Source organism: Salvelinus fontinalis, chromosome 25 (assembly GCF_029448725.1).
Source record: "Salvelinus fontinalis isolate EN_2023a chromosome 25, ASM2944872v1, whole genome shotgun sequence".
Lineage (NCBI taxonomy): Eukaryota > Metazoa > Chordata > Actinopteri > Salmoniformes > Salmonidae > Salvelinus > Salvelinus fontinalis.
Genome location: NC_074689.1, coordinates 23,993,189 through 24,009,436, shown reverse-complemented (window position 1 = coordinate 24,009,436; position 16,248 = coordinate 23,993,189). Strand labels below are relative to the sequence as shown.

The 16,248-nt window shown below is 45.6% G+C and overlaps 1 protein-coding gene across 2 annotated transcripts in view; it reads left to right on the top strand.

Moving 5' to 3' along the window:
* The window catches only part of LOC129823004 (TGF-beta receptor type-1-like), an 81,820-nt gene that overhangs the window by 52,259 nt on the left and 13,313 nt on the right, over nt 1-16,248 (top strand). For both annotated transcript variants that reach the window (XM_055881656.1, XM_055881655.1), the window contains exon 6: nt 6,253-6,409. In XM_055881656.1, coding sequence (XP_055737631.1) covers nt 6,253-6,409 — 157 coding nt within the window. The remainder of the gene's footprint in view (nt 1-6,252; nt 6,410-16,248) is intronic.

Genomic DNA, 16,248 nt, shown 5'->3' with positions numbered 1-16,248 from the left:
ATTACCCCCCTACCTGCCTAGTTATAATCCCCTACCTGCCTAGTTATTACCCTCTACCTGCCTAGTTATTACCTGCCTAGTTATTACCCTCAACCTGCCTAGTTATTATCCCCTACCTGCCTAGTTATTACCCTCTACCTGCCTAGTTATTACCTGCCTAGTTATTACCCCCTACCTGCCTAGTTATTACCCCCTACCTGCCTAGTTATTACCCCCTACCTGCCTAGTTATTACCCCCTACCTGCCTAGTTATTACCCCCTACCTGCCTAGTTATTACCCCCTACCTGCCTAGTTATTACCCCCTACCTGCCTAGTTATTACCCCCTACCTGCCTAGTTATTACCCCCTACCTGCCTAGTTATTACCCCCTACCTGCCTAGTTATTACCTGCCTAGTTATTACCCCCTACCTGCCTAGTTATTATCCCCTACCTGCCTAGTTATTACCCCCTACCTGCCTAGTTATTACCCCCTACCTGCCCAGTTATTCCCCCCTACCTGCCCAGTTATTACCCCCTACCTGCCTAGTTATTATCCCCTACCTGCCTAGTTATTACCCCCTACCTGCCTAGTTATTACCCCCTACCTGCCTAGTTATTACCCCCTACCTGCCTAGTTATTACCCCCTACCTGCCTAGTTATTATCCCCTACCTGCCTAGTTATTATCCCCTACCTGCCTAGTTATTACCCCCTACCTGCCTAGTTATTACCCCCTACCTGCCTAGTTATTACCCCCCTACCTGCCTAGTTATTACCCCCCTACCTGCCTAGTTATAATCCCCTACCTGCCTAGTTATAATCCCCTACCTGCCTAGTTATTACCCTCTACCTGCCTAGTTATTACCTGCCTAGTTATTACCTGCCTAGTTATTACCTGCCTAGTTATTACCTGCCTAGTTATTACCTGCCTAGTTATTACCCCCTACCTGCCTAGTTATTACCCCCTACCTGCCTAGTTATTACCCGCTACCTGCCTAGTTATTATCCCCTACCTGCCTAGTTATAATCCCCTACCTGCCTAGTTATTATCCCCTACCTGCCTAGTTATTACCCTCTACCTGCCTAGTTATAATCCCCTACCTGCCTAGTTATAATCCCCTACCTGCCTAGTTATTACCCCCTACCTGCCTAGTTATTACCCCTTACCTGCCTAGTTATTATCCCCTACCTGCCTAGTTATTACCCCCTACCTGCCTAGTTATTACCCCCTACCTGCCTAGTAATTATCCCCTACCTGCCTAGTTATTACCCCCTACCTGCCTAGTTATAATCCCCTACCTGCCTAGTTATTACCCCCTACCTGCCTAGTTATTACCCCCTACCTGCCTAGTTATTACCCCCTACCTGCCTAGTTATTACCCCCTACCTGCCTAGTTATTACCCCCTACCTGCCTAGTTATTACCCCCTACCTGCCTAGTTATTACCCCCTACCTGCCTAGTTATTACCCCCTACCTGCCTAGTAATTACCCCCTACCTGCCTAGTAATTACCCCCTACCTGCCTAGTTATTACCCCCTACCTGCCTAGTTATTACCCCCTACCTGCCTAGTTATTACCCCCTACCTGCCTAGTTATTACCCCCTACCTGCCTAGTTATTACCCCTCTTGGGTCCCACAGACTTCAGCCCTTTTCGAACGGGATCCGTTTTACTGGGGGAGGTTGAGTAATGTAATGTAATTATGTGCATGAGCACGAAACACCACATCTGTAATTTTACTCTTGTCCTAATCTGCCATGGCAGTAATTTTTACTTTTCCAGCCAGAATAACCTACTGTTTTTTTGGCAAACTCCAAGGTCAATTGATACTACTAGCCCTGTGTGTATCGACAACCCTGTGTTTTGAGAGAAATGTCTGAGTATGACAGGTGTTGCTCATGTTTTGAGCAAGAAAACAATAACTGTTTGATAAATTTAACAAAGTGCTGCGCATAAGCAATACAGTGCTTTCGGAAAGTATTCAGACCCCTTGACTTTTTCCACACAACAGACTTATTCTAAAATGGATTCAAACGTTTTTTAATCTAGAAACAATACCCCATAATGACAAAGCAAAAACTGAAATATCACATTTACAAAGTATTCAAACTCTTTACTCAGTACTTTGTTGAAGCATCTTTGGCAGTTATTACAGCCTCGAGTCTTCTTGGGTATGACGCTACAAGCTTGGCACACCTGTATTTGGGGAGTTTCTCCCATTCTTCTCTGCAGATCCTCTCAAGCTCTGTCAAGTCGGACGGGGAGCGTCGCTTCACAGCTATTTTCACGTCTCTCCAGAGATGTTTGGTCCGTTCATCTTTCTCTCGATCCTGACTAGTCTCCAGTCCCTACCGCTGAAAAACATCCCCACACCATGATGCTGCCACCACCATGCTTCACCGTAGGGATGGTGCCAGGTTTCCTCCAGATGTGACGCTTGGCATACAGGCCAAAGTGTTCAATCTTTGTTTCATCACACCAGAGCAAACTCCAAGCAGGCATTCATGTGCCTTTTCCTGAGGAGTGGCTTCCGGCTGGTCAGAAGAACTCTGGAGCTCTGTCAGAGTGACCATCAGGTTCTTGGTCACCGCCCTGACCAAGGCCCTTCTCCCCCGATTGCTCAGTTTGGCCGGGCGGCCAACTCTAGGAAGAGTCTTGGTGGTTCCAAATTTCTAACATTTAAGAATGATGGAGGCCACTGTGTTCTTGGACCAGCAGACTTTTTTTGGTACCCTTCCCCAGATCTGTGCCTCAACACAATCCTGTCTCGGAGCTCTACGGACAATTCCTTCGACCTCATGGCTTGGTTTTTGCTCTGACATGCATTGTCAACTGTGGAACCTTTTATATAGACAGGTGTGTGCCTTTCCAATTCATGTCCAATCAATTGAATTTACCACAGGTGGACTCCAATCAAGTTGTAGAAACATCTCAAGGATGATCAATGGAAACAGGATGCACATGAGCTCAATTTTGAGTCTCATCGCAAAGGGTCTGAATACTTATGTAAACAAGGTATTTCAGTTTCTTATTTTTAATACATTTGCAAAATGTCTGAACCTGTTTTTCACATGTTAAATAAGGAGGAAGGGGTCTGAATACTTTCCGAATGCGTATGAATGGCCTGCATATAGGGATGCACCGATATTACAGTTTTGGTCGATACCGATAACCGATATTTAACTATACTAGCGTTCTAGTATAGTTAAATTGTTTGAAACACACACACACACACTGACCAAAAAGTTATCTTGTTGGTATTTACGTATGTCCCCCATTACCAGTAAAATTTCATCAAAAAACTTTATTTCTTTCACTTACTTGCTGTGCGGTTTTCGTTGTTCAGTCGTTTCATTCTCATCCAGGATTTCATCATACATGTCAAGCAGTGAAGTTTCAGCTCTGTCTGTCCGTAGCCTCTCTTCCTCAGTGCGCACTGTCACTGTGTCCGTTTCCATCTTGTCCAGCTGTGTCTGGAACATTTCACGAAATCCCTGTTCCTTGTCTGCATTGAAGTAGCGGTCCTTGTACCTAGCATCGAGCATGGTTGAGACAGTAGAGGCTCAGAGAGAACGCCACCGAATCGCTTGTTCACCGCCTCTAGTAGAGTACATTTCCAAGTTAACCCGACGGTCTGTGTTGACTTTTTTGTTGAGCAGGTGTTTCAATGCCATGACAGGGTATCACATCTGCTGCAGACACAGTTGAGCTTATTTCTCCAGTCAGTTGTTCGAATGGATCTAGGAGTGTGTTCATGTTTCAAACATGTTCTCAAATGCCGCCATTGAAATGGCAGCAGCGGTATGAGAACCAGCACATTAATGAGCAACGCAATACGGCTATCCTCAGTACGAAATCCTCGTCGACCCACTGTGCTGTCAGACTCACCATGCTCATAGGGCTGATAATGCTGGTCCAAATGTCATTCGTGCAGCTAATAGCAGTGACGCCCATAGCAAGTAGCTCATGGATATGTTTCAACAATACTGTGTAACTCCGGGAGTGGAACATCCTGAAAAACAGCGCCTACTTGGTAGTGTGTACCGGTGCTCGACCAGTCGGCGAAAGCCAACATCCACGACCGAGAACGGTTGATTGAAATCGATTATCTTGGTGGTAATGGATTTCGCCTTTTTTAGCTGTCTCGCTGAAATTTCCTTACTCTTTCAAATGACTGCTGGACTTGTTGACTGCTCGATCCACACAGCAGACATTGTGGGCTAGATTCGGAATGCTGTGTTGCACGTGTAGCACTATATTTTACGTGGCGTCATTACGTCATCTACCTACGTTATATAGGTATGCATGTCAGCTTTGACATCGGTTTTGGACATCGGCGTTAAACTAGACATCATGCCGATGTTGGCATTTTTAGCTAAATATCGTCCGATTCCGAGATATATGATGTTATATATATATATATAGTGCATCCCTACCTCCCATGTATCAACTTTCACAGAGAATGCTTTTGTTTATATGTTTGGTGCGTATGAATTGAATATTGCCAATTGCATCAGTAAAAAAGATTTGCGCCTATTTAATGCTATTAATAAATCGAAAAGCAGCATACCACTGGCCTAAAGGTTTGGGAATGATAAGTTAACGTCCTCATCTATCCATCAGCCTTAAAACACATCTCAGGTGCACCTGCACTGTTTTGGACGTGCAGCGGATCAATAAAATATTCTAATAATTGTAATCGCACTTCCTCAATTAAAATATTATGGCGACACTATCCCAAAGATGGTTTATTGATCCGCCCTGTTTTAAATACGCTTCAATCGGTTTAGAAGAGGGGGAGGAGACGGGTTAAAGAAGGATTTTTAAGCTTTCAGACAATTTTAAACATGGATTGTGTTTGTGCCATTGAGGGGGGGGGGGGGGGGTGGACAAGACGAACGATTTAAGTGCCGTTTCGAACGGGGTATGGTAGTAGGTGCCAGGCGCACCGTTTTGTGTCAAGAACTGTAACGCTGCTGGGCTTTTCCACACTCAACCGTTTCCCGTGTGTATCAAGTACTGGTCTGTCTGCCCAATATAAAGGATCAAAGCTGGCGGTGGAATATAAATAGGAAAATAAACCAATTTCATTTGAAGACCAGGATGTTGACAGCTGTGTCATACAGATTGCAAAATAGTTGGGAAGAGATTTTTGCTGTACCGATTCCATGGTACAGGGTGTATGAGTTGATGTATAAAACAATGCAAGATTCATGATGTTGTTTTTGCTAAAAATCACGATTGTACAGAGTTCTTGCCACCGACAAAATGTTGAATATTTGGGGCATACAATCACCACAGCTCTGCAGATTTTGTTGTGAGGATACAGAATCAATAGACCATTTATGTTGGTATTGCCCTCAGGTAGCCTGTTTCTGGTCTCAGGTTCAGAAAAGGCTGAAAATGCATAGCATTGATCTAAAATTGACACTACAAATAGTATTGTTAGGAGGTCTGGAGAGACCAGGTCAGTCAGTTACTAATACCCTTAGGGAAAGTATTTATCTTCAACTCGCAATCTGTAGATTTTATTCGATTTAGATTCAAATTGAATGTTAAACGTCACAGCATAGTTGAAAGATAGACTGTGTGGGGAGGGTTCTCGAATGTTTGAGTGGCAGCTCTTGGGGAACTGTGGGGGGGTGGGGGGGGGGCATCTTAGAGGGCTGGCGGTTGGGAGTTTGGGTTGGTGGCTGATGCGTCGCTGTTTCAGGTCCCTGTTTTTTTTCCCCCTACCTTGTGGGAGATCTGTCGCCGTGCCTTTGAGCAGGGCGTTGACCCTGGTTGCGTCTGTGGGTCGTGCTCTGGATGGGAATCTGTTAGATGACTGAATGGGACGTAGATGTTGAGCGCCTTCACTGCACGTAGATTCTATGTTGTATATATTCAATAAAATGGTCCACCACCCAAAGGGGGAGAGATTCAAGTCAATATTAGGAAGGATGTTCCTAATGTTTAGTATATGACATCTACCGGACCATATTATGGACTCCATTTTCTTTTCATATGAAGAAGACGCAGCATGATTTAAAAGCTAAAAATGTTCTTTCAGACGTCCAGTTGTTTCACATCAGTGTCTACGGGAGGAGTAAGAAGAGACTGCTGAGAGGCTCCTCCCTGCCCCCCATTCTCCCTCTCCAACATGTCAAATACAATCACGTTCTTTTGAATCAGTGAGCTCTCATCTAATGCTTTTCCTCTCTCCTCTCCTCTTTTCTTCTCTCTCGCTCGCTCTCTCTCTCTTCCTCAACGCCATATGTCATAAATTCCAGGGAAGCCGGCCATCGCCCACAGGGATCTGAAATCTAAGAACATCCTGGTGAAGAAGAACGGGACGTGCTGCATTGCCGACCTGGGCTTGGCCGTGCGCCACGACTCAGCCACCGACACCATCGACATCGCCCCCAACCACAGAGTGGGGACCAAAAGGTAACTGGATCCCCCATTCGGGCTCTGTTAGGACTATTATTTGGGATGGTAATTTGATAAGAGTGAGCCGCCATGCCGCCTCTTTGATGTGGTTAGTGGCAACTTCAAACTACTCCACCTCGACCATTGAGCAGGAATCAAAAGGTAACAGGTGGGAGCATACCTGCTCCGCAAGCTGTCATTTGCTGTAATGATGTGATGGGAGATGCCATTCTGGCTCCCACAGCTCATTGTAATGGCTGGAGGTGCCTTGAAACTGGTTGTCCATTCTGGTTCTAGAGTGCTGCCGAGCTCCCAACCACAGAGTGGGAAACTCAAAGATAACTGGAGCCCCACGGGGCTGTCATTCCGCCTCCTTTGAGCCGTCATTTGTAGTGACGGGAGCCGCCATCTTGGCTCTCACAGCTGCCACTCGCCATCATAGGTTAAAGGTGATGGGTGCAGTGAAACCGGGCATCTTCTCCGGCCCTCCAGAGAGGTGTAGTAGGTAGGTAGGGAGGGGAGGAGGAACACACGGCGTGCGTCATGCCATGGAAAGACGGCGCTCATACCCTGCAGCAGCATTGATGACATTTCCCCCTTTTCCACAAGACAAGCCTGTGTGGTTGGAAAAACACACAGGGGGATGATGGCCACCGCACAAAGCCGTTCCTACCAGATGAAGCCAGGCGGTTACTAGCAACGTGTGTCGACTCTTCTATAATTCAACTCCAATAGGACGAGGAGAAAATTGTCTTGACAACCGTAATCGCTGATTTTGCTTTCTTCTTGAATTTCACCGTTTTGATTCAGGCTTGATATACACCGCAGAAGACTATCAACTCTATTCCGACTGCTGTTATTGACTGGCCGGCTGCCACACGGAGCAGCTGCGTTACAACACTCTGCCGACTACGGAGCATAATGTGTTGTGTAACACAGCTCTGCTGGTATAGAACTGAGGCACAGCTCATTAATATCTCATGGTATTATTCATAGTTCACATCAGTTGTTGTTGCACTTGTTGGTATCGTGGTCGGCTCCAGGACACGACAACATGTAAAATAACACGCTCAAATGGTAGCAGATTGAATCCTGCCTCCCTTGTCTAAGTGCCCTCGACAAGCATCTGGGAACCTGCTAGCCATTAGCCTAGAGGTGGAACCCTGTGTGACTTGCTTTCTCTGCCTTCATGTCCCCTCTTCCCTTCCTTACTTCTCTTGTTCTCCTCCTCCCATTCTTTCTCTCACTTGCTCCCCTTCCCATCCCTCTCTCTTGCCCTCCTCCCCCTCTCTCTTCTCCCTTCTCCCTATTCTCTTCTCCCCCCTCTCATCCTCCCCTCCTCTCCCCTCCCTCCTCTCTTCCCTCCCTCTCTTGCTCTCCTCCTCTCCCTCTTGCACTTCTATCCCCTCTTTCTCTTGCTCTTCTCCCCTCCCTCCCTCTCTTGTTCTCCTCCTCTCCCTCCCCCTCTTGTTCTTCTCCTCTCCCTCCTCTCTTGCTCTCCTCCTCTCCCTCCCTCTCTTGCTCTCCCCCTCCCCTCTTTCTCTTGCTCTCCTCCTCTCCCTCCCTCCTTCTCTTGTTCTCCTCTCCTCCCCTCCCTCCTTCTTTTGTTCTCCTTCCCTCCCTCCTTCTCTTGTTCTCCTCTCCTTCCCTCCCTCCTTCTCTTGCTCTCCTCTCCTCCCTCCCTTTCTTGCTCTCCTCCCTTCTCTCTTGCTCTCCTTTCCCTCCCTCTCTTGCTCTCCGACTCTCTATCCCTCCCTCCTTCTCTTGCCCTCCTCCCCCTCTCTCTTCTCCCTTCTCCCTATTCTCTTCTCCCCCCTCTCATCCTCCCCTCCTCTCCCCTCCCTCCTCTCTTCCCTCCCTCTCTTGCTCTCCTCCTCTCCCTCTTGCACTTCTATCCCCTCTTTCTCTTGCTCTCCTCCCCTCCCTCCCTCTCTTGTTCTCCTCCTCTCCCTCCCCCTCTTGCTCTTCTCCTCTCCCTCCTCTCTTGCTCTCCTCCTCTCCCTCCCTCTCTTGCTCTCCCCCTCCCCTCTTTCTCTTGCTCTCCTCCTCTCCCTCCCTCCTCTTGTTCTCCTCTCCTCCCCTCCCTCCTTCTCTTGTTCTCCTCTCCTCCCCTCCCTCCTTCTCTTGCTCTCCTCTCCTCCCTCCCTTTCTTGCTCTCCTCCCTTCTCTCTTGCTCTCCTTTCCCTCCCTCTCTTGCTCTCTGACTCTCTATCCCTCCCTCCTTCTCTTGCTCTCCTCCCCTCCCTCCTTCTCTTGCTCTCCTCCCCTCCCTCCTTCTCTTGCTCTCCTCCCCTCCCTCCCTTTCTTGCTCTCCTCCCTTCTCCCTGCTCTCCTCCTCTCCCTCCCTTTGCCCTCCTCCTCTCCCTCCCTCCTTGCTCTCCTCCTCTCCCTCCCTCCCTCTTGCTCTCCTCTCCTCCCCTCCCTCCTTATCTTGCTCTCCTCCCCTCCTTCCCTTTCTTGCTCTCCTCCCCTCTCTCTCTTGCTCTCCTCTCCTCCCCTCTCTCTCTTGCTCTCCTCCCCTCTCTCTCTTGCTCTCCTCCCCTCTCTCTCTTGCTCTCCTCCCCTCTCTCTCTTGCTCTCCTCCCCTCTCTCTCTTGCTCTCCTCCCCTCTCTCTCTTGCTCTCCTCCCCTCTCTCTCTTGCTCTCCTCCCCTCCCTCTCTTGCTCTCCTCCTCTCTACCCCTCCCTCCTTCTCTTGCTCTCCTCTCCTCCCCTCCCTCCTTCTCTTGCTCTCCTCCCTCCCTCTTGCTCTCCTCCCTCCCTCTTGCTCTCCTCCTCTCCCTCCCTCTCTCTTGCTCTCCTCCCTCTCTCTTGCTCTCCTCCTCTCCCTCCCTCCCTCTTGCTCTCCTCTCCTCCCCTCCCTCTTGCTCTCCTCCCCTCCCTCCTTATCTTGCTCTCCTCTCCTCCCCTCCCTCCTTATCTTGCTCTCCTCCCCTCCTTCCCTTTCTTGCTCTCCTCCCTTCTCTCTCTCTTGCTCTCCTTCCCCTCTCTCTCTCTTGCTCTCCTTCCCCTCTCTCTCTTGTTCTTCTCCCCTCTCTCTCTCTTGCTCTCCTCTCCTACCCTCTCCTCCCTACTTTCTCTTGCTCTCCTCTCTCTCTTGCTCTCTCCTCTCTCTCTTGCTCTCTCCTCTCTCTCTTGCTCTCCTCTCCCCTCTCTCTCTTGTGCTCCCCCCTTTCTCTCTCTTGCGCTCCCCCTCTTTCTCTCTCTTGCTCTCCTCTCCTCCCTTCTCTCTTGCACTTCTCTCCTCCCCCTCTCTCTTGCTCTCCTCTCCTCCCCCTCTCTCTTGTGCTCCCCCTCACCTTCTCTCTTGCTCTCCTCTCCTCCTCCTCTCCTCCCTTTCTCTCTTGCTCTCCTCCCCTCTCTCTCTTGCTTTCATCTCCTCCCATTCTCTCTTGTGCTCCCCCTCCCATTCTCTCTTGTACTCCTCCTCCCCAACCTCTCTTGCTCTCCCTCTCTCTCTCAATTCAAAGGGCTTAATTGGCATGGGAAACATATGTTTACATTGCCAAAGCAAATGGAATAGACAGTAAACAAAAGTGAAATAAACAGGGTAAACGTTAAACATTACACTCATTATACAAACGTTTTAAAATAATATTGACATTTCAAATGTTATATTATTGGCTATGTACAGTGTCGTAACAGGTAGTTGAAGTATGAAAGGGAAAATAAACAGATAAATATGGGTTATATTTACATTGTTTGTTCACCACTGTATATCCTTTCTCGTGGCAATGGGCCACACATCTTTCTGCTGTGACGGCCCACTGCGATATTTACCCTAACAGATATGGGAGTTTTTCAATCTTTTGATTTCTTTTCAAATTCTGTGTTGGTCTATGGGAAATTTGTGTCTCTAATGTGTTTATACATTTGGCAGGAGGTTAGGAAGTGTAGTTTAGTTTCCACCTCCGTTTTGTGGGCCGTGGGCACATAGCCTGTCTGCCTATGGCGGCCTCTCTCAATAACATGGCTATGCTCACAGAGTGTACATTTTGGTCTCTCTATTGCTCTCCATGGGCCAGGTGGGTGGTTGTGTGTTTTGGTCCAGGCTGACTGTGTGTCTGTCTACCTGGCTGGCCCACTGGAATCTGTGGGGCTTAATTAAGCGGAAGTCTCAGGGACTTTACCCCCCTCTGGAACCGTGGAGGGAGATTAGGCCCAGCGCCGCTAACACCCTTCCTTCCTGTGGCTCCAACTTTCCAGAGGAGAGGGGAGCCACCTTCCCAAAAACATTACCCCCCCCCCTATCATCTCCCGCTAGGAATCTGGAATTTCCCCCCTTTACGGAACAAAATGGCCACTAACAGGATTAGAGATGTTGCCCCTGGAGACTGATTTAAGGTCAGTCTAATGATGCAGGTTAGGATCTGGAGGGGAAACTGATCCTAAATCTGTGCCTAAAGGCTGGGAAACTTCCAAACTGTGATAGATTAGCTGGCTTCATCTCCAAATGTTAAGGGTGGATAGTGTTTCATGGCTCTCTGAGATACTGTGTTGGGTAATTGCGCCTGACTGAGGATGCAATCAGTTTTATTGTAGTTTCTTTTAAAATATTTTTTTAAATTAAAAACCGAGAAACGGTTGCATTTATTAATGCTTTGGCGTGTTGGGCAAATATTGATTAACTACATTTAGTGTTCTGAATTATAGGACACATCACTGCACTCTATACTCCTCTGTAAACTGGTCATCTCTGTATACCTGTCGCAAGACTCACTGGTTGATGTTTATTTATAAAACCCTCTTAGGCCTCACTCCCCCCTATCTGAGATATCTACTGCAGCCCTCATCCTCCACATACAACACCCGTTCTGCCAGTCACATTCTGTTAAAGGTCCCCAAAGCACACACATCCCTGGGTTGCTCCTCTTTTCAGTTTGCTGCAGCTAGCGACTGGAACGAGCTGCAACAAACACTCAAACTGGACAGTTTTATCTCCAACTCTTCATTCAAAGACTCAATTATGGACACACTTACTGACAGTTGTGGCTGCGGAATTCAGACATCTTTTCCCCTCCAGTGTAGAAGGTTGTGATTGGGCTTGTGAAATGAACGCTTGTAAATTGTTTATGGTTTTTACCCTTGTGGGGAACAGGGGCTTCATTTTTCAAAGGTGCCTTAACCTAAACCCTTAACCTAACCCCTAAACCCTTAACCTAACCCCTTAACCTAACCCCTTAACCCTTAACCTAACCCCTAAACCCTTAACCTAAACCCTTAACCTAAACCCTAAACCCTTAAACTAAACCCTTAACCTAACCCCTAAACCCTTAAACTAAACCCTTAACCTAACCCCTAAACCCTTAACCTAACCCCTAAACCCTTAACCTAACCCCTAAACCCTTAACCTAACCCTTAACCTAACCCCTTAACCTAACCCCTTAACCTAAGTTAAGGGGTTAGGTTAAGGGGTTAGGTTACCCCTTAACCTAACCCCTTAACCCAACCCCTTAACCTTAACCCAACCCCTAAACCTAAACCCAACCCCTAAACCTAAACCCAACCCCTAAACCTAAACCCAACCCCTAAACCCAAACCCTTAACCTAAACCCTTAACCTAAACCCTTAACCTAAACCCTTAACCTAAACCCTTAACCTAAACCCTTAACCTAAACCCTTAACCTAAACCCTTAACCTAAACCCTTAACCTAAACCCTTAACCTAAACCCTTAACCTAACCCCTTAACCTAACCCCTTAACCTAACCCCTTAACCTAACCCCTTAACCTAACCCCTTAACCTAACCCCTTAACCTAAAGCCCCTTAACCTAAAGCCCCTTAACCTAAAGCCCCTTAACCTAAAGCCCCTTAACCTAAAGCCCCTTAACCTGTCTAGGATCAGGGTGGCGCTAGCGGCACCCCCCCCCCCCCCCCACTGAAAAACCAGTGCCGCGAAATTCAAAAAAAATATTTTTTTTAAATATTTAACTTTCACACATTAAAGTCCAATACAGCTAATGAAAGACACAGATCTTGTGAATCCAGTCAACATTTCCGATTTTTAAAATGTTTTACAGGGAAGACACAACATGTAAAGATGTACATCTATTACCTAAAAACACATTAGCATAATCCACCATCTTTTATTTGTCCACCAACACCAGTAGCCATCACCAATTCGGCTAAACTAAGATATTTATAGCCCCTAACCAACAAAAAAACTCATTAGATGACAGTCTGATAACATATTTATGGTATGGGATAGGTTTTGTTAGAAAAAAGTGCATATTTCAGGTAGATGGCATAGTTTACAATTGCACCCACCATCACAAATGGACTAGAATAATTACAATGAGCAACGTGTTTACCTAACTACTAATCATCAAACATTTCGTAAAAATACACAGCATACACGAATCGAAAGACACAGATCCTGTGAATACAGACAATATTTCAGATTTTCTAAGTGTCTTACAGCGAAAACACAATAAATCGTTATATTAGCTTAGCACATAGCAATTAGCAGCCCAGCATTGATTCTAGCCAAAGTGAGCGATAAAAGTCAACATCGCCAAAAGATATTAATTTTTTCACTAACCTTCTCAGAATTCTTCCGATGACACTCCTGTAACATCACATTACAACATGCATATACAGTTTGATCGAAAATGTTTATATTTAGCCCCCAAAATCATGGTTAGACAATGTGAAATGTAGCTCAGTTGGTCAGAAAATGTCCTTGCGCCACTTAGACAGTGATCTACTCTTATACATAAATACTCATAAACGTGACTAAAAAATACAGGGTGGACAGGGATTGATAGACAATTTAATTCTTAATACAATTGCGTTATTACATTTTTTAATTTATCCTTACTTTTCAATACAGTTTGCGCCAAGCGAAGCTACGTCAAAAAACATGGCGTCCTAAGCCACTAAAATGTTTCGACAGAAACACGATTTATCATAATAAAAATGTCCTACCTTGAGCTGTTCTTCCATCAGTATCTTGGGCAAAGGATCCTTTCTTGGGAGAAATCGTCTTTTGGTGGAAAGCTGTCCTCTTGCCATGTGGAAATGTCAACTGCGTTCGGGATGAACTGAAAAGCGTGCCCAACTTTTCACATCGTTGCAAAAATAAATGTCCCAAAATCGCACTAAACGGATATAAATTGCTATAAAACGCTTTAAATTAACTACCTTATGATGTTTTTAACTCCTATAACGAGTGAAAAGATGACCGGAGAAATATAACAGGCTAAACTAACGCTTGGAACAGGTGCGCGCCGGTGTCTTCTTGGCTCATGACGCAGCTCCCAAAGAATGACTAGCTTCAGGGTTTTTTCATTTGTAGGGCCTGTGAACGCGCAATCGACCCCGTTGGAATCGTCATCACGTAAAGGCATCCAGGGGAAGACGTAAGAAGTGTCCGTATAGTCATAGCAACGACAGTGCCCTTTTAAATGACTTCAGAACAGTGGCCAACATTTCTCAAATCTGACTCCATGTCAGGGAAATTGCTGTAGAATGGGCTCTGTTCCACTTAGAGACAAAATTTCAACTCCTATAGAAACTATAGACTGTTTTCTATCCAATAATAATAATAATATGCATATTGTACGATCAAGGATTTTGTGGGAAGCCGTTTAAAAAATTAGCCAAATTAGCATAAGTAGTCTAAACAGCGCCCCCATCCCCAACAGGTTAACCTAAAGCCCCTTAACCTAAAGCCCCTTAACCTAAAGCCCCTTAACCTAAAGCCCCTTAACCTAAAGCCCCTTAACCTAAAGCCCCTTAACCTAAAGCCCCTTAACCTAAAACCCCTTAACCTAACCCCTTAACCTAACCCCTAACCCCTTAACCTAACCCCTTAACCTAACCCCTTAACCTAACCCCTTAACCTAACCCCTTAACCTAACCCCTTAACCTAACCCCTTAACCTAACCCCTTAACTAACCTAACCCCTTAACTAACCTAACCCCTTAACTAACCTAACCCCTTAACTAACCTAACCCCTTAACTAACCTAACCCCTTAACCTAACCCCTTAACCTAACCCCTTAACCTAACCCCTTAACCTAACCCCTTAACCTAACCCCTTAACCTAACCCCTTAACCTAACCCCTTAACCTAACCCCTTAACCTAACCCCTTAACCTAACCCCTTAACCTAACCCCTTAACCTAAACCCTTAACCTAAAGCCCCTTAACCTAAACCCTTAACCTAAAGCCCCTTAACCTAAAGCCCCTTAACCTAACCCCTTAACCTAACCCCTAACCCCTTAACCTAAACCCTAACCCTTAACCCTAAACCTAACCCTTAACCCTAAACCTAACCCCTAACCCCTTAACCCAACCCCTAAACCTAAACCCAACCCCTAAACCCAACCCCTAAACCCAAACCCTTAACCTAAACCCTTAACCTAAACCCTTAACCTAAACCCTTAACCTAAACCCTTAACCTAAACCCTTAACCTAAACCCTTAACCTAAACCCTTAACCTAAACCCTTAACCTAAACCCTTAACCTAAACCCTTAACCTAACCCCTTAACCTAACCCCTTAACCTAACCCCTTAACCTAACCCCTTAACCTAACCCCTTAACCTAACCCCTTAACCTAAAGCCCCTTAACCTAAAGCCCCTTAACCTAAAGCCCCTTAACCTAAAGCCCCTTAACCTAAAGCCCCTTAACCTGTCTAGGATCAGCGTGGCGCTAGCGGCACCCCCCCCCCCCCCCCCACTGAAAAACCAGTGCCGCGAAATTCAAAAAAAATATTTTTTTTAAATATTTAACTTTCACACATTAAAGTCCAATACAGCTAATGAAAGACACAGATCTTGTGAATCCAGTCAACATTTCCGATTTTTAAAATGTTTTACAGGGAAGACACAACATGTAAAGATGTACATCTATTACCTAAAAACACATTAGCATAATCCACCATCTTTTATTTGTCCACCAACACCAGTAGCCATCACCAATTCGGCTAAACTAAGATATTTATAGCCCCTAACCAACAAAAAAACTCATTAGATGACAGTCTGATAACATATTTATGGTATGGGATAGGTTTTGTTAGAAAAAAGTGCATATTTCAGGTAGATGGCATAGTTTACAATTGCACCCACCATCACAAATGGACTAGAATAATTACAATGAGCAACGTGTTTACCTAACTACTAATCATCAAACATTTCGTAAAAATACACAGCATACACGAATCGAAAGACACAGATCCTGTGAATACAGACAATATTTCAGATTTTCTAAGTGTCTTACAGCGAAAACACAATAAATCGTTATATTAGCTTAGCACATAGCAATTAGCAGCCCAGCATTGATTCTAGCCAAAGTGAGCGATAAAAGTCAACATCGCCAAAAGATATTAATTTTTTCACTAACCTTCTCAGAATTCTTCCGATGACACTCCTGTAACATCACATTACAACATGCATATACAGTTTGATCGAAAATGTTTATATTTAGCCCCCAAAATCATGGTTAGACAATGTGAAATGTAGCTCAGTTGGTCAGAAAATGTCCTTGCGCCACTTAGACAGTGATCTACTCTTATACATAAATACTCATAAACGTGACTAAAAAATACAGGGTGGACAGGGATTGATAGACAATTTAATTCTTAATACAATTGCGTTATTACATTTTTTAATTTATCCTTACTTTTCAATACAGTTTGCGCCAAGCGAAGCTACGTCAAAAAACATGGCGTCCTAAGCCACTAAAATGTTTCGACAGAAACACGATTTATCATAATAAAAATGTCCTACCTTGAGCTGTTCTTCCATCAGTATCTTGGGCAAAGGATCCTTTCTTGGGAGAAATCGTCTTTTGGTGGAAAGCTGTCCTCTTGCCATGTGGAAATGTCAACTGCGTTCGGGATGAACTGAAAAGCGTG